The sequence below is a fragment of the Nomascus leucogenys genome, chromosome 22a, assembly GCF_006542625.1.
Source record: "Nomascus leucogenys isolate Asia chromosome 22a, Asia_NLE_v1, whole genome shotgun sequence".
NCBI classification, from domain to species: domain Eukaryota; kingdom Metazoa; phylum Chordata; class Mammalia; order Primates; family Hylobatidae; genus Nomascus; species Nomascus leucogenys.
Genome location: NC_044402.1, coordinates 34,712,153 through 34,731,467, shown reverse-complemented (window position 1 = coordinate 34,731,467; position 19,315 = coordinate 34,712,153). Strand labels below are relative to the sequence as shown.

The window sequence follows — 19,315 nt, the reverse complement described above, 5'->3', positions numbered from 1 at the left end:
TTCACCTGCTCAAATTTTATACAAGATTACAAAACAATGCACGCTCAGATTTGACCTAAGAAACACCTTAAAACATTGAAAATTCATCAGTCAGAGCTGGTGTTGTATTGAAGGAAAGCTCCTCCAGTTTGCTGCTGAGCTCGGATTTGAATAAAATGTCCAATGTTAACAAACAATACCCACGTTTGGCACTTTGTGTATTAAATTGATCAAACAGATTTTAGGAGGCACAATGCACAATTTGTACAGACCTGATTGAGTTAATATAATATCAGCAAATTTTACATCGAAATGATTCTGTTTCTTTTCTTTGTGTTTAAAACCAGCACAGATTACAAATTTTAATGATCTGAAAATGTTTGGTATACAAAATCATGCTTATTTCAGTATTAGCAAAAACACAAGAAATTTTTCAACACAAACACCCAGCTGTGTCTATTTTAAAAGCAGTTCAATGACAGCTTGCACTTATGAGCATGCAATCAGCTAATTTCGTTTTTTTTTCTTCTGTGTTAATCAACACTTTCCTTCCTGCATATCAGAGTACAAATAGTATAGTTACTCCACATCAGTAAATGTTTACGTAACCTGTCCTTTCCCAAGAATCCGGTTACACCGAATCATTTCACGCTAGACCGACTACGAAAACGTACCGGGCCGTCCACCTCAGAGGGAGCCCTGTGTGCCATTATAAGTGGTGGTGAGAAGGGGGGCTGTAGGGGGAGAAGTTGGGAGGAGTAGGTGGAGGAATGGAGAGACAGAGGAATGGAGGGTGGGGGGAAGGGGTGGGGGGAGCTAAGGGAGAAGGAGGGAGGAGGGAGGAAGGAGAGTTGAGGAAAAGTAGGAAGAACGGGCCTGAAGAGGGGAGAAGGTGGGAGGAGGAAAAGTGAGTAGGAAGGGGAAGGCCCACAGATCTCTCCAGCCGGTAGGCAAAGCCCATTAGCTCACCCGGCCCTGCGAGAAATCCAGAGCTTGGAAATCAATGTTTGGGGCCATGTCACTATCAACAATGATTGCTGGAACCCTTGAATTTTTCCACACGTAAATACAGTTTGTTTTAAAGTGAGAAGATATGTAGACATACGAAAAGACACATACATACAGTGGAAGGACATTTGAGGTTAGTCCAATATTCAAAGCTCCTTTGTGGCATTCCTAATAGATGCATATTTAAAATTCACTAGCTATTTGTAATTATCTATTATTCTCTCTAGTTTCCTCCCCCCACCCCCAACCTTTTCTCTTTCTCTTTCTTAAGACTGGGGGTGGGGAGGATGGAATAACCCCCTATTATCCTGCGAATTCATCAACCGCATTCTTTATGTTACAATTTAACTTTAGCATCAAGCATAAGCACCAATTTTCCTTCCTTCGTTTTCTTAAATACCAAATCTGCCAGATATCTTAATGAAAGTTTATCAAATGAAGAAATGCTTACATTTTATAATTATTTACCTTCTAGAGGAAGGAAAAGGTGCTTTTCATTTATGCTTCTCCTCCACCTCCCTCTTCTCTGGGGCTACATCCTCCGTAAAATGTGGTATGTTTCGTGCCCATGTGGGATGAAACAGCCTTTGATCAATGTGCTCCCCACTAAATTCCAATCCCTGGGAAATGCTGGGCCTTAGCCCTGCCCCTGGCCACGGGATCCTTTTAAAGCCCCCGATTCGCAATTTCCCCATTCACTTCAACCTCCAACCGAACCTTCCCAGTTCCAAGAGGCTGGGACTGTGGGATCCACGTTCCTAAGGCTCCCCGGTGCTTTCCAGCAGCGCTCAGGGTTGGCAAGAGCTGGCTTCAGTATACTGTTATTTCAGGAATGAGGCCCGCACAAAATAAAAGCATTTGAGAAACGGAAAGAAAAAAAGGGAGTGAAAATAGGAAGGCTTAAAAAAAAAAACCCGGAAAGAAATAGACGCCCACCCTTATTTTCCCTCCAATGTCAACAAGCAAAACGAAAATATTTCCAGGGTGATCGCTCGCAGCTACCCGCTTCCAATTCGGATTAGAAGCTGAGGCTGGAGCGGCGAGGAGAAAACGACATCGAGTCACCCCGCGCGTGAGCGACAGTCTGGAGCAGGAGAGAAGGAAAAGGAAGAGACTCACGTATATAGCATGTGTTACCTGATTTATTTCGAGATTGTTTGGTACTGTTTTCTCTCTGGGCACCTCTCATTTCGGAAGGCCATCAGAGGCGCCCACTACTGAGCGGCCCCGGCCCGCCGCAGCAGCACCCGGAGCCCCAGGCCCGGTTTCCCCGCGGCGCCGGAGCCCGGAGCTCGCCGCCGCCCAGGCCTCAGGAATCGAGTAAGTAACCCCGGTTTGGCCCCGCGCTCCTCTGCCCACTTCCTCCTCCTCATCTCATCGCTCCCAAAGCTCTCCCACACCCTCCTCCCCCGAAGTAAAGGACACCCCAGGACATACGCCAGCGGTGGGCCTTCTCTCCCCCCTTATCCAAAGCTGCGTTAGACTATTACCTACAAAGGGCACAATTTTCCTGCTGGCTCAGAAATGCCAGACACTGGCCTGCAGGTCCGACTCGGGAAAATAGTGCCTTGCCTCTACCTCCTCCATTTCCTGCCCTCTCGCATCCTCTCCCTGCACTCCCACTCTTCCCACTACCACCACCACCCCCGCTTTCAAAAATAAAATTGGATACAAACTTTAATCACTAAGGACAAATATTGACGCTTAAACGAAAATGACCCAGTACAATGAGGAAGAAGCCGGAAATATGAGCTATTGGCCCTAGGAGGGGAATTTCGGTGGAGCGGAGCCGGCGGGGTGGAGGGGGTGGCGGGGGCGCAGGGAAGGGCTGCGGCATCGCGTGCTCCCGCCGGCGTATCCCTACGCGGCTCCGCGCGGCCTCGGGGTCCGAGGCCCGCGGAGAGGGGGAGGCGAGCGCCCGAGGGGGCGGCAGCCGGCGGGCGGGGCGGGGCGGGGGTGGGTGGGCCCGGCCCCTCCGATTGGTCGACGGCGAGAGAGACGCTCCCGCACGCCGCCGGCTCTGATTGGCCCAGCGGTAGGAAAGGTTAAACCAAAAATTTTTTTACAGCCCTAGTGTGCGCCTGTAGCTCGGAAAATTAATTGTGGCTATAGCCGCCTCGATCGCTGTCTCCCCAGCCTCGCCGCGGCCGCTCCGGGACGCGCCCGCCCGCCGCCCGGCTCTCCCCCCCTTTGGGCTGCTGCTGCTGCTGCTGTGACTGCTGCTGCGAGAGGAGGAGGAGGAGGAGGAAGCAGCGGGGGGGGGAGCGGGGGGTGGGGGGGGAGACCAAGAAGTACAGTTGGGAGCGAGGGAGCTTCACCCCCGGGGCGGTGGTTGTTTCTTTTTTCTTTCTTTCTTTTTTTCTTTTCCTTTTTTTTTTTTTTTTTTTTCTAATTCCTGAGGGGTGGTTGCTGCTTTTGCTACATGACTTGCCAGCGCCCGAGCCTGCGGTCCAACTGCGCTGCTGCCGGAGCGCTCAGTGCCGCCGCTGCCGCCCGCGCCCCCCGCGCCCCGTTCGGCACCCACCGGTCGCCGCCGCCCGCCGCGCCGCTGTCCCGCTCCCGCGCCGCCGCCGCCGTTTCCCCCCGACGACTGGGTGATGCTGGACATGGGAGATAGGAAAGAGGTGAAAATGATCCCCAAGTCCTCGTTCAGCATCAACAGCCTGGTGCCCGAGGCGGTCCAGAACGACAACCACCACGCGAGCCACGGCCACCACAACAGCCACCACCCCCAGCACCACCACCACCACCACCACCATCACCACCACCCGCCGCCGCCCGCCCCGCAACCGCCGCCGCCGCCGCAGCAGCAGCAGCCGCCGCCGCCGCCGCCGCCCCCGGCACCGCAGCCCCCCCAGACGCGGGGCGCCCCGGCCGCCGACGACGACAAGGGCCCCCAGCAGCTGCTGCTCCCGCCGCCGCCACCGCCACCACCGGCCGCCGCCCTGGACGGGGCCAAAGCGGACGGGCTGGGCGGCAAGGGCGAGCCGGGCGGCGGGCCCGGGGAGCTGGCGCCCGTCGGGCCGGACGAGAAGGAGAAGGGCGCCGGCGCCGGGGGGGAGGAGAAGAAGGGGGCGGGCGAGGGCGGCAAGGACGGGGAGGGGGGCAAGGAGGGCGAGAAGAAGAACGGCAAGTACGAGAAGCCGCCGTTCAGCTACAACGCTCTCATCATGATGGCCATCCGGCAGAGCCCCGAGAAGCGGCTCACGCTCAACGGCATCTACGAGTTCATCATGAAGAACTTCCCCTACTACCGCGAGAACAAGCAGGGCTGGCAGAACTCCATCCGCCACAATCTGTCCCTCAACAAGTGCTTCGTGAAGGTGCCGCGCCACTACGACGACCCGGGCAAGGGCAACTACTGGATGCTGGACCCGTCGAGCGACGACGTGTTCATCGGCGGCACCACGGGCAAGCTGCGGCGCCGCTCCACCACCTCGAGGGCCAAGCTGGCCTTCAAGCGCGGTGCGCGCCTCACCTCCACCGGCCTCACCTTCATGGACCGCGCCGGCTCCCTCTACTGGCCCATGTCGCCCTTCCTGTCCCTGCACCACCCCCGCGCCAGCAGCACTTTGAGTTACAACGGCACCACGTCGGCCTACCCCAGCCACCCCATGCCCTACAGCTCCGTGTTGACTCAGAACTCGCTGGGCAACAACCACTCCTTCTCCACGGCCAACGGCCTGAGCGTGGACCGGCTGGTCAACGGGGAGATCCCGTACGCCACGCACCACCTCACGGCCGCCGCGCTAGCCGCCTCGGTGCCCTGCGGCCTGTCGGTGCCCTGCTCCGGGACCTACTCCCTCAACCCCTGCTCCGTCAACCTGCTCGCGGGCCAGACCAGTTACTTTTTCCCCCACGTCCCGCACCCGTCAATGACTTCGCAGAGCAGCACGTCCATGAGCGCCAGGGCCGCGTCCTCCTCCACGTCGCCGCAGGCCCCCTCGACCCTGCCCTGTGAGTCTTTAAGACCCTCTTTGCCAAGTTTTACGACGGGACTGTCCGGGGGACTGTCTGATTATTTCACACATCAAAATCAGGGGTCTTCTTCCAACCCTTTAATACATTAACATCCCTGGGACCAGACTGTAAGTGAACGTTTTACACACATTTGCATTGTAAATGATAATTAAAAAAATAAGTCCAGGTATTTTTTATTAAGCCCCCCTCCCATTTCTGTACGTTTGTTCAGTCTCTAGGGTTGTTTATTATTCTAACAAGGTGTGGAGTGTCAGCGAGGTGCAATGTGGGGAGAATACATTGTAGAATATAAGGTTTGGAAGTCAAAATTATAGTAGAATGTGTATCTAAATAGTGACTGCTTTGCCATTTCATTCAAACCTGACAAGTCTATCTCTAAGAGCCGCCAGATTTCCATGTGTGCAGTATTATAAGTTATCATGGAACTATATGGTGGACGCAGACCTTGAGAACAACCTAAATTATGGGGAGAGTTTTAAAATGTTAAACTGTAATTTGTATTTAAAAAGCATTCGTAGTAAAGGTGCCCAAGAAATTATTTTGGCCATTTATTGTTTTGTCCTTTTCTTTAAAGAACTGTTTTTTTTCTTTTGTTTACTTTTAGACCAAAGATTGGGTTCTAGAAAATGCACTTGGTATACTAAGTATTAAAACAAACAAAAAGGAAAGTTGTTTCAGTTGGCAACACTGCCCATTCAATTGAATCAGAAGGGGACAAAATTAACGATTGCCTTCAGTTTGTGTTGTGTATATTTTGATGTATGTGGTCACTAACAGGTCACTTTTATTTTTTCTAAATGTAGTGAAATGTTAATACCTATTGTACTTATAGGTAAACCTTGCAAATATGTAACCTGTGTTGCGCAAATGCCGCATAAATTTGAGTGATTGTTAATGTTGTCTTAAAATTTCTTGATTGTGATACTGTGGTCATATGCCCGTGTTTGTCACTTACAAAAATGTTTACTATGAACACACAGAAATAAAAAATAGGCTAAATTCATATATATCTTGATACTTTTGTCTCTTTTATTAAGTAGAGCTAATTTTTTAAAGACCAATCAAGTTATAGGGAATTCAAAGGCTTTTTCAGCCAAACTAAAATTTAAACTGCTCCTTTAATTTGAACTGACTCTAAAAATGAAAATAATATTTTTCCCTTTGTGAACAAATTTTACACGGAGCAGCCTATTTAACAAACACTAGCTTTAAACAAAGTATAGGCTTTTCAGCTGATACCTGTAAGTTTCTGTGGATATACAGCAAAAAGAGATATAATTTAATTTTCTGTGCATAACTCTTTACCCTGTGTTTATTTCCAATACGTTAATAGAATGCCTTTTATATATTTTGTTTCAGGTATATTGTTAATAGAGCTTGGCAAATTATAAATAAATATATGTATATGGTTAGATAGAAGTGAATATAATGCACACATATGTAATATATATAGACACACAGAGCCCTTCAGTTCAGGTACAATTTGCGCTATGAATGCTGCAAACATTTTTGTTTAAATATTTGTATTTATACTTTCTAAGTCAGCATTTATTTTTGTGGCTGTTTACCCACAATGAAAGAGTTCTAATAAAGATGTGCTGAAGTTGCAATATAGATTTTGCTGAAGTGATCACCTGTTTAATGACTTGCAGATCAATGTTTATATTTTATTTTAAAATTATAACAATTTAGAATTCTAGATATTCAGAAGTAAAATGCCTCTTTCCTTTTTTTTAATTTTTACAATGTAGAGGTATTTATTTGATTCCCTTTTAAATGTCTGTGTAATTCAATCTAGAGATTTGTTCCTTTTGCTTACAGTCATAATTTTGTTTTAACTTTCCATATGCATATGTATGCATATACTGTATATGCGTGTATATGTGAGACAAAATGAAAACATTTTTTGAATTGTTTCAGGCAGCCCAATCACTATAGTTGCAGAAAATAATTAGAAAACCCTAGTAAAAGGTTTAGTAACTAATTGGATCCTGTGGTGAATCTGTGGAGGACAAGTTGTTCATTTGTTACAATTGTGTAGTCTGAAATGTGTTCTGCAGTATTGGAATAAGCTGGTTACTTCTTACAATGGGTCCAGTGAAAAATAATCTGGCCCTAAGATGTTATCAGCAAACACTTAGAGAGTTGCTCAGGGGGAGGAAAAAAAAAAGCCTAAGGGAGAAGCAAGTTTACTGGAATAGATTTGAAATTGAAATGCTGAATACTTAATATTGGAAAATAGAAGGGGATGGACTGTGGAGTGGAGAGAAGGAAAGAGAGAGGATCTTTATGGTGAAAAAATAATTACCACCAAAAAGAATGCATGAGAGAGAGAGGGAGATAAGGTGAGTGATAAAGAGAGAGAGAGGCCTAAGAAAAATATATAAGGGTGAGGAAAATTAAAAGAGCTGGAACCAAATATACACAAATGGGGAATGGACAAAAATAGGCCAAGACAGCTAGTTTAATTATCTCCTTTAAGCAATTAGACATGATTTTATTTTCTTAGTATAAAAACAGTTTCACCAGAGGTCCAAGTTTTCTTGAAATTTAAGTTCTTCAGAATGAAGCATAAAAACATTTCACAAAAAATTATTGTGTCAAAAGTCAAATTTATGGCTGATATTAAAAATAGTAATAAAGTCCAAGTGAATGGTTTTAGGCAAAGGAAATCCCCATTATACATTTTGAAACAAAATAGCTCAAAGAGAGACATGTGTCCAAGCTGAAAAAAAGGTGATGATTTATTGTTTGCTTTTGCCATGGATTTTATTTGTGGAATAAGAATGTCTTATCACAGGGGAAATATAGAATTTTGCTTACCAAACGTTAAAAAGAAAGTTGAACTCTTGTGCTAAGGTAAAGGGATACAGATATAGAAGAAAGTTTTCCTGCATGAGTATTTTTTTTTGGCCGCATTAAATAAGTATACTTATTTGTATTTATAAGTGTTTATTTGGGTGACAGATAAATAGAATTTTAATGGCAAACATCATACTTTGAAGTCAAGGGTAAAACTGATTTCTTTGAATTCATAGAAACGAAGTACTGGAGTGGGAGTTCTGCTTGGACCGATGTCCAAATTACATAGAATGGATATGACTAGAAGTTTGTTAGGTATACTAGACATGAAGGTGGATATATGGAGAGAGAACTTTGTAAAGGCTTCCTGAAGCCCAATATGAACATCTCATTTCCCTTGATCTATCCCATCATCCCTCAACTTATCTTCTCAAAAAACACATGACAGTCTGGCATGGCGTATAATACATTTTTGCATCGAACGGGTTGTAATGTTGTGTTATTTGTTGTCTCCAACTTTGACCGTTAAAATTAGTTTATGTCAGAGATACACTTCAAAACTTTTAAGGATTATTTTCTTTCGTATTATAATTGTTCTTAATAAGATGAAGGTTGTCCTTTGTGAGACTTTGGAACTGAAACTGATCACAACTTAAAACTTGAAATCCCAAATTAAAGTTTATTTCCAGGTTTAAAGTATTTTACTTGAATTTGTCTGTTGTAAAGTTAACAAAAAATATTAATATGTAAAACACTGAGAAAATGATGTAATTGAACTAGAGGAGTTAAAGTATTATTTCAAATATGTTTCTTCAGCCTGTTACAAAATTTGGAACCAAGTGAACATAAAGTCTAGAACTAACAAGGTTTAATACAAATATCCTTATGGTCATCGAAGCCTTCATGTAGTTTATGTGACTTGCATAAAATCAAAGGCAGAGAGGCAAAAATTTAGTCTCATAGTGTATTGATTTTAATATATATTTAAGTTGGTGCATATTTCACCCAAATACGTGGATAAATTCAATATATTTAGAAGTCTATAGAAGTGTAGTTTTTTAAAAAGTGTATTTTCTACAACATTGTTGAGGAATTTGCATGCATTGGGAAAATTTTGCTTTTGAGAAATTAATTTTATGAATAGCTAAAGTGGCTGGTTGTGTTTGAGACTAAAAGCCTGTTGGAGAATTAGACTAACAAAGGGTGAAGGTGAAGATCATTAGAGGTTTTAGAACTGGCTGAGATGGGTTGCTGGGGTTGTGTAACTGTGCCTAGAGGGCGGGGTTCCTGTACATTCCTACTTCACCAGATAACCTGCCCCCAACACCACTTCAGCTTCTGCCAGACAGATGGAACTCTCCAGCATGAAAATCTGCGCAGCCATTCCAACAAGCAGGGTAGGTGAAACTTGAATTAAAATTCTCCCCTCTTTATTTTTCTACTTAAGGCCAGATCCTGGAGATATGGAAAGAATAGAGGTCATCTAGATTCTCTCTTTTGGGCACACACGTCTGCATTCTTCCTAAGAGCTACCTACCTGTAAGAGTTAAAAGGTGCTAGAGATCTTTCCCAGTTAGTACTTCATGCTAGATTTTCTTTTGCGTGCATTTTTTTTAAAAGGATTTCTTTTCTCTATACCAATCATTCCCCTTTTCTATTCTCCCTTCAGGGCCCTTTCCCACTCAATCACCAGCAGTTAAAATAACCCACCTCAGATTTTGGCTCCCAAAGGCACCCATTCCCCACCCTAGCGGTCAGTTCTAGGGACCTTATCCTGAGGATGTAGGCCAAGGGGGCTCCAGGCTGGCAAATAGATGATGTATTGCTATGTTTTGTGCCTCTTGTCTCCCTCCCGATTTCTACTGTGTTTTGTTTTTGTTTTTCCCCACCACCTAAGGCTCTGCCTGAGGTTTTCCGAAGGATGCCGAGGGATATCAGGACTGGAAGCGCTCTTACAGCAAGATCCGTAAGTGAAAGTGTTTTTCAGAGGGGAAGGGGTGGGGTAGGGAATATGTGTAACTGACTGCTTTTGACTGAGTTTTAACACCTGACTTTGGGGTCCTGGCCTTAAGTGTTCATCTTTTCTTAGAAAATGTTAGCAGGCTCGCTACCAACAGACGTAGCTGAAAGGATGCATAATTTTTTCCACGTTGACAGAAATCACGGTGAATCCCCAGGTCAAAAGGATGTAGACACGGCAAAGGAACATGGAGAGAAAACGAGAAAAAATTATACGGAGAAGGGATAGTGGGAGACTGAAATAGGTCCTAAAGTGTAAATTAATTCATTTCGTGGAAATATGATTTCTGAATCTTATGGTTGCTACAGGAACTTCCGGGACGTTCTTAACGCTCAAACACAGGGTTATTAGCTATCCTTATTTCAGCTAAAGCTCTTTGCCCCAGAGCCAAGAACCTGCTTCTCTCTAAAGTTCTTCTTTGGATCGCCCTTCTCTGTTTGCACACTAACATCGCCAACCTTCCCCAGAGCCGGCCCTCCGCCCCCAGCTCCTTGGCCTGGGTCACACCAGGTCGGATTTAGCCGGGCTGCTCCGGGTCGGGTGAGGCACTGGGTGCGTGTGGGAGTCTTCTCTTCTGTCTCTTCGAAAGACTAGGGAAATGAACACCGTTCTGGGCTTGACTTTGTCCCTGCTGGGAATATCCCAGTTCCTGGCTTTGGAAATCTCAGGCAAATAATTGATTCTTAATGCACACTTAGGAGACGTCGGTAGTACGCTCCAGAGCCTCTCTGTCCCAGAGTGGCTGAGAGCACGCGCCAGACACAGGTTGGCTCGGCCCGAAGCAAATTTGGGACTCTCGTCGCGGTGTCCTATTAATTAGCCTTCCCGGCGCCTCAGGGACTCCGGGGCGAAGATGGAGAGGTGGCATAATGGTGGGACTCGAAGTCGTTGTAGCAGGGACCCGGCAGCGTTGTTTTCTCCGGTTTGGAACCGGTGTGGAGAAGTAACTTAAGCTGCTGAGTTGGGGCCGCCCTGGCTGCGCGGTGGCCAAGGAGGAGAGGAGAAGCGCTCTCTGGACATTGCGGCGGAGATCCCCGCAGAGGGTGAAGCCGGGCGCTGAGCAGGGAGCAGCAACATGAGGGCGCTCTTGCCCAGGACAAGCAGAGCTGTACGTTTGGGTAGCTCATATTGGCTGATGCCAAGAAAAGTGACTTCAGAACCTTGGCTGGCGCGCTTCCCTACCTTTTCCCTTTCTTCTTAATCTTCTGTGTGCCACCACCTCTCCCCAGCCTTTTTTCCCCTCCCAAAGTTGTTTCCTTTTGTTTACCCGGTGCGGTTTCAGATCTCAGCACTTCTCAACTAGTAGATAAAATGATTTGCTCTGTAATGGACATCTCTTCTCCTCTGCATTTGTTACCCCACTCGCCCTTCGCTTTCTACCCCATTTTGCTTCTCTCTGCCCAAGCCTGTGGTCCAAGGTGGAGGGGTCTCACAGGAAGAGGTAGCCTCGGGGTGGGAATTCCCAGAGCACCGAAGGCGGCCGGTTGTTGGCCAGAGGGAGGCCGGGACTCCGGTGGGCAGAGTACCCCGCGAGTGCGGAGATTCTCAGGCGGTAATCTTCAGTCTGGGAAAGGCGATGGGAAGGAAGGGCGATGCAGAATAGAAGTGGTCCACTTCCGACTCCCCCTTCACCCGCCCTCCCCTGCAAGTAAGACTCAATTTCTATGATTCAAGACCGCCTTCACCAGCTCCTCTATCAAACCTTGAGGTAGGCAGACATTCTGAAAGTGTTGTGATCAGAAAAGGCATTTAAAATAACAAATAACTCACAAATTATGTTTGTGAGGGTGGGAGGGAAAATAAAATGCCCCATGTTTTTTCGTGATCTGTTGCTTAGCACATGTAATCTTTTTCCCTATCTTCGGTCCTATCTTCCCTATCTTGCAGAAAAGCTGCATAGGAGGAAAGCATGTTGGACATTTACAGATTTGAGATTCGTGTTGGAATGAGAGGGAGTGTTTAATTAACAAACATATTTGGGTGTTCATTTTCGGCTTAGGTTGAATTTGCCTACTCCGCTGGCACTCCCAGAAACTGGACTCGTCGCTTTCGACTTTATTCCTCCTCATCTCTATCTATTGTCTCATTCTTTGAATCAATGCGTTTAAGGTGAAAACATATCTTCCTGCGTAGACGTTTTTGATTCCGTTGATTGAGCACGAAGACTAAAATCTGTAATGGGGTTATGGAGAGTTGTCTCTCAGTTCTTTCATTTTCTCATTGCTCTGAAATTTAATGACCTGATCATTGTTGTTTGAAGTTAAATTATCTGTTAAATTAGCCCTAAATAATAACTGATGATATTTTCCTTTTGGATTCGGTTGCCCTTGAATTCTTGGCCCTGGATGGGAGAGAAGTCTAAGAGAGTGGTTTGTGATACAATATTACAAAGACAATCAAAATCAATATTTGTGTGCCAGTGATATCACATAGGAAAAAAATCCCTTTCAAAGTAGCTGAATTTCATAAAGAAGACATTCTTTTAAAGGCTTGTGCTTGAGAAGCCTGGATTCAAGAATGAATGTAAATAAGCATCTTTGTTGATGAAGAAAAAATATGAACACTGTATTTTCATTACTCTCCAGAATCTAAATATTCAAACTCATCACATACTGGTGCTTGCTAATCTAAATCAATTCGGCCTTCCAGGGATACATATTCTCAAAAAGAAAATTTAACTTTTAGCAAAATCTAAAACATTGTTTTAGATGTGAATTTCTAGAAATCCAAAGTATATTTTTTCTTTGAGTCAGATACTAGTTTGTTTTGCAATCATTATATGAAACAATATTGAAACAATGCAGTTTTTGTTCTCCTTGCTTGCTTCATGGTGCTTCCATATACAAGTATAGGTGTGGGAGCTTCCATAATGTACTGAGGAAATGACATCTTATTTGTTTTAACAAAAGGCCCAAAGAATCTTTAAACCAAAATGTACTACAGTAGTTGAAAAAGATCTTTAAAAATAATAAGCACTATTGTGTGTTTTTCCTATTAAAATGTGCTGAATGAATAATTAGAGGCTGGGATAAAGGTTGAAAAATTCAGAGCAAGAATTAGCTGGTAATTTTATTATTTGATACTTTTACAATTTATATAATTAATGATGTCATTTTAAAGTTTGGCAAAGCTTTCGCAGAAAAAACAGAGTACTCCTCCCATCCCATCAGAAATACACTAGAAGGAATAAAGTAGATCAGGTAGAACTGGCAGAAAGATATTTTTTCCAGTAGTAGTAGTATTAGTGGAGTTGAAAAATATACTTTTAATTATACATTGCAAGCTCTGATTGCAGGTTAGAAAACTAAAATCGATCATTCCTACATCAATAGTGTTGTCTATTACTATATTGATTTGTGTTTATTTATGCAGAGACTTTCAGTTATTTACTTACATATTTCAGCATCTGCCTCTTGATTATTATCGTGGGTTGCTTTTAATGAAAGAGCTTATATAGGAAGCGAAACTTGACAGATCCATTTTAAGTAAACCTGATAGTGAATTATGGCAACCCAAGGAGATTATGAAATTACTTATTCATACTTGCTTTTTAGCAATTAAGAATGTTTCTGATTAAAACCTCATGCTGCTTGAAAACTTCCATTCTTTTCTTCATACATTGTATTGATGTGCTTCAATAAAATAGAAAAATAGATGATTTTGTGATGTCAGATATAATAGAATGAAACTGCTAAATGAGCTTGGTTGTCTTTTTCCATTGGCATGATGAAGTTACCCTCATAACAATAAGCTGGCCATTGGGTTTAGTAATGCTGTTTATGAAAAATCAAGTAGCAATCATTTGAATATAGACATAATACATGTGTTTTAAAACATCTATTAACTCTACATTATGCCAGGGGTGCTTAGGCTGAATGAGACAATCTGGAGTTCTTGAGTATATAGTTTATATATATACTCATATTTTGTATTATTTAGCATTATGTGTGATTATAACTTACAAAGATAGACATTTATCTTGAACTAATACCTCACAGGAATGTTATATATCAGAATTCATTTGAACAAATAGGAAAACTAAAGATCCCGTAATGTGTCTTTTATAAGCACAGAGCAACAGCGGGATATTGAGATGCGTTAATGTCTGTGCCTCTCCTATCACCATTACAACATATTGAAAGATGACTTTAAAATTGAGAGAAAAAAGTGACCTAATTTATTGAGGGCTATTTAATGCTCATGTTATAGGACTTTTATTGAAGTTTGGAGAAGTAATTCTTCCTTGTTAACAGTTTGGATACATTTAGCAAATACTGTTAACAGCCCTATTCTTCATCTTTTGCGCGAAGCAACCACCCCCAGTCCGTGCAAGGAATATAACAATTTTTTTTTTTTAGAACGATAGGGCCTTGGGAGATGGAAAAGGAATTAATCTTCTCACCCTGGCGAGTTTTCCTGAAACTACTTATCCTTAGCGTCAGCGCTGTGAGAGGTGGAGCCGCTCAGTCCCGCTGGTGGCTGCAGACAGAAGGTGGGCGAGTCCTCCTGGGACTTAAAAAGTTTTGGAGAAGGTTGAAAAGAGGAGCAGAGGGAGAGTTTTGAGTTTATTTATTTTCTTTTTTTTTTTTTTTTGTCTTGTGCCAAGCCCTTGAAGTTAGCGACGACGTGGTCCTTGTAGGACCAAGCATTCTTGGCATTCTGTCGAGATTGAGATTCCAGAGCATCGGATGAACGGGACTTATAGCTAAGGCGTACTCACCCACCCCTCCCTTCGTCTTTTTACGCACGCAATAACTCGTCCTCACGTGCATAGGGGTAGTGGACAGTGTTGACTTGAATTGCTGTCCCTCGTTCCAAGCCTTTCCTGTGAATGAACCCGAAAACACTCGACAGGTCGTGAATAATCGTTTTAATGAGTGTGCAAAGCGTGCGACGGGGTGCACCGAGCTGTCGGGTTAAACAAACAACTTGTACCCTGACCAAATCCGATTGTTAAAGTGCAAAGTGATGTCAGTACCATTTCCATTGCCTTTCGGAAATCCACAGATCTGACACGCGGGAGTCCAATTTTCCCCATTAAAGAAAAATAACAATATTTTTCGACCGTGTATGTGATCTTCTTTAATATTAATCTGAGCCAAACAAAACCTCATTTGGAGAATCAGAGAATTAGTCGTGTCTCTCTCAAAGAACAAATCGGAAGAAAGGAATAAGGAGGAAGAAATCAGAACAAATATAAAATGTCTGAGGGATAATTTCTTATTGATAGCTCACATATTACTGCTGATCAATGTTGTAAAAATCTTCCTTTTATATATTGCTTTATAGCTCACTAAAGGCGAATTTCAGGTTACTTGTATCTAAACAACTGGACTAGTAATTTAGTCTTGTACTAAGATTGAATTTGTAGACCTGTAAGGGCTTTTTCTATCAGACATTTAACGAATATATTTGTTGTTTGTGTATTAGCCTGTGAGAGAATAAAGGTATAAGTCGTTTGCATATTTGTGCTTTCAAGGAAAGGAGTTTGGAGGAAAGTAATGGAAAAAGAACCCTAGCTGGCTATTATCTAAAATCATAACAAAAAAATACAAATTGAGATTTTCACTGATTATACCCTCCCCCTTTTTTTGCAAAACTGCACTGGAAAATATTTTCTTTCTCATTCAGTAAGAAAACCTATTTGAAATCAGTCGCGTGTTCTCCCTTCCTTGTTGATTCTTTTATCCTCTTTCATAATTCCAAACATTAAATATCACATGAAGATTAAGAAAAAAACTTCAAAAGATTTTTATAAAATCTTTTACACATTCCCTCTAAAATATCTGTGGAAAGAAGAAATATGTAAAATATTTCCCCTACCAGCATTTTTTATATATTCACAATTCAAACAAAATGGCCATGATGCTTGGAAATCAGTATTCTAGTGCCACAGATCTAGCTTCTTCAACTCAGTAACAACATAGGGAGACCAAAGCTTATATTTTTATTGGATTAAGTATTCTATAGTACATATTTTCTATATGAAAGACAAAAAATATATGATTCCCTGCAATCTGCAAGGTTATTTGTTCTCTTTTAATTGTAATCCATTTGGAGAAATGAAATTTTAGGGATTTGGTACACTTGAATGTGGAAGCTCAGCATTTACTCACTTAACTCCTATTGGCCATAATGTTATCTACATATCTGTGTCTGTCTGTGGTGACCATCTATTTCACATACAAATATGTCTATATACACCCAATAGCAATTAAGAGAGTTAGTTCAACTAAAACATACAGCTGAGGTATTTGATAGAGTAAGCAATTTTTTATGTAAGTCATTGTAGTTATGTTATTGTGGTTGCTGGTTTTTATACGTCTGTCAATTTAGCACCAATTGGATAAAATGGAAGAGATTGAAATTCAATTTCCATCATCAAAACTTGGAAAAGACAACCAGGGTTTTAGGACAGTGTTTTTGTTTATTTTAACCGTTCTCTAGTAAATATCCGTATCAGATTATCAATTCAGAATATCCTTTATTTTCTAGGAAATTTAAAAGAAAAATTAGTATTAAATCCTAGGGGCTTACAATTTTTAATTGTTTTAAATATTTTTGAGTAGGCAACAGACTGTGCAGTTTTTACCTAAACAGATTCTTCTCTGTGGGCTGGAGTTGAGGAATTTTAGGAGTCACTCAAAGAACTGCATCCATTTCTGCTTTAGATCACAAATAGCAAAGCTAGAGGGTATGTCTGTTTTTGTGTGTATATATGTAGTTAAAGAACTATGCTATCAAAACATTAATTATATTTGAAAGAGAACAGAGCATGTTGTGAAGAAAATTGCATTATTGAATTTATATTCCACAGAATCTGTCTGAGAGGGCTGAAATTGTATACCTGTCTTATATGATGCATCCTCTTCAGAGAGGTGCCTAACAAGAGCAAAGAGATGAAAGAGTCAAACTTGGAGGGGAGTGATCTTAAATGTTTGGTGGGTCCTGAGCAGAGGGAATCCACATGAAAATGCAAATCACATGAAGAACTACATGGGATCTTTGTTCCCTGTCAACAAAAACAAATAGAATTTTTTTTTCCTCTACCAAGCAAATACAGAATAATCTTAGCTGAATTTGGGGGAGGGGGAGTGATTGAATGACTAAGAAAATTTCAGTTATCATATTTTTTTATCCCCAAGTCCTATTTATTTCACAGCTGCCAAATTTTATGTCCAAAATTTAGGTTCTCTTCCTCCCAAATCCTACATTAGTATGAATCATCCCTGATCATTTTTAGTTTTTGGCTTAATTACTAGTTTTCAGCTTTAAATTACCAATAAACTAATTAATCTGACTAATCTTTCTAAACTTCTGTTGAATAGTATAATAGCTGCAACAACAACAAAAATAAATAACAAAAATTACAATAATGACAAAAATAAACTGTTAATAATAATAATGCAAATAATAGCAGAAACAATTTTAAAATAATTTATCTGGCTGACAGGATGAAGATGTAATCCATTTCAGTCTGAAATTTGTGGTTCACAGCTGCAGTCAGGCATTTCTCTGATTTCTTGTTCCACTGGTTAAATGGATGATCTATTCCAACCCAAGTTTCCTAATAGAGACTCCCTTGGTCTAATATGGTAGGTCTTTTTAATGGCACTGAGTATTTTTGTATCCACTCCCCTTTATTGCTGTGGACATGCTGCCCTGCAGATGACATTCCCAAATAAAGCAACCTTGGCAGGGGGTAGGGACGGGAAACTGGGTGCGGAGGCAGACATGTGAAGCGATTCTTGGGTAGAAGGACCAGGTGCCTTCTGACTGGAGCCCTGCTGGTGAGAGGGCAAGTTGTCCTATTTGGGAAGCAAGTTCACAAAGCTGAGGAGTTTGAGAAGGGCTGAGTCACTGAGGTTCCTATGAGTCTAAAGTGATCACTGGCCCTAAGGAAGCCAGCCCATAGGGCAAGACATAAGAAGTGGGAATTAGATCCCCCAGGATGAACTCTTTTGATTCCTTTTGGGATAGAGAGACATAAAGAGGATAATGAAGTGAAGGGAGTATACCTGGAGGGAAGACAGCAGGTTAAAGATGTTAGTAACTGGTGTTGGTCTGGCAAGTAAAGCTCAGCCCATTTCTTCAGGAGAAGGGAAAAATGCCTTTGTGAGCTGTAAACTTGCCAAGGTTTATTGTTTAGGTGAAAGAACAGCCACCAGTTCCTAGGACTAGCCTTGAAAGTATCTGCCAGCGAGTCTGTGTCTGCAGTAATTCAACTCTCCTCTCAGCCCCATGTTCTTCCCATCTCATGAACCCCCAGGCACCATCATCCCCCCCAAAAGGAAATGAATGAAAACTAAAAAATGGATTGGGAGGGAATTAGACTCAGTATTTATCAGGAAGATATTGAGGTGAAAGCAGGTTGTTTTATAACTAACTTCCTTCTTTTGTGAGAGGGAAAAGAAAGCTGGTTAGGAGAGGAAGGGTGATTATGGAAGAGAACAGAGACTGAGACAGAAATTCTTTGGCAGTCCAGCAGCCAAGGCCAAATGGAGAAGGATCTTAGCTATAGAAGGACAATTTTAGGTCAAGGAAGAGTAACCATTGAACATATTTTCTTTGTTCTGTTTTCTTGAAAAGTAATATAGCCTAGTAATGTATATAAAAGCAAGATCTGTACATCTTAAAAATTACAAAGAGAAAGGCATAAATATCAATAGCAAGTTTTATCCTTTAGAAAATTTTAATGAAGATATTGTCTTCAAACTCATATATACACACTATCCCAAAACCAAACAGTAGTTGAAGGAAGAAAGGGAGGGAAAAAAAAAAAAGGATGCAAATTCCCTGCTGTAGTACCATGCATCTGTCTTTTCACTTTTCACGGCAGGGAGGCTGAACAATCCTCTTTCATTTCATTTCTTCCTGGTCTTTTCATTGTAAAAAGTATGAAAAAAATTCCAGTTCATGAGAATATTATTTCACTAAAGATCAGCAAAGAATGAGGAGCTTTCATTTCTGATGATAAATTCTCTGAGGTGATGTTCAGTCTTATCTCGCCTAAGTCTGCAATGGGAGAAATGCAGCTCTGGCTGTAACTATATATCAATCTATTCTTCAATGATACCCCCAGGCTTTCTCACTGCACTAATCATAACTACTAAATTCACTCCAACTCTTCTGGAAGTACAGTTCTGCAACTTGAAATCAAACAGGAGCTTTCCATATAAAATGAAATTCTAATTAAAATAATATTTTAAGAAAAATACTCTGTTATTATGATAGTTTCTTCTTTGTTTGAATTGTTTCTTTGATTAAGAAACAATCATTTGTTTCAATAAGAAAATGAAAAGAAATCAGCACTGCCAGTAAATGTGGCCTTCAATCCTGTTACATTTACTCCCGACTGGCTTTTGAGAATTCATTTTCCAACATTTTGGTTTTAATAGTATATAACTGAGAACCTCCAACTCAACAGAAAAATGCATAACTAAAATAAATTGTGTAATACTTTTGTCATGACAGAAAAAGAAACAATAAAGGCAGTTATTTCAAAGTAGTAAGTCATGCAGACAC

General features: G+C 42.1%; 1 protein-coding gene across 2 annotated transcripts; it reads left to right on the top strand.

Moving 5' to 3' along the window:
* Positions 1-642: 642 nt before the first annotated feature.
* Positions 643-14,846, top strand: FOXG1 (forkhead box G1). Of its 2 annotated transcripts, none has more exons than XM_030803173.1 (4): positions 643-700; positions 1,971-9,167; positions 9,668-9,736; positions 14,149-14,846. In XM_030803173.1, exon 2 carries the CDS (start codon positions 3,585-3,587, stop codon positions 5,055-5,057), a length of 1,473 nt encoding a protein of 490 aa, XP_030659033.1. In that variant the 5' UTR covers positions 643-700; positions 1,971-3,584; the 3' UTR covers positions 5,058-9,167; positions 9,668-9,736; positions 14,149-14,846. The 2 variants fall into 2 exon arrangements, with proteins under 2 accessions (XP_030659033.1, XP_030659034.1); XM_030803174.1 differs by lacking the exon at positions 643-700 and adding an exon at positions 953-1,120.
* Positions 14,847-19,315: the final 4,469 nt, after the last annotated feature.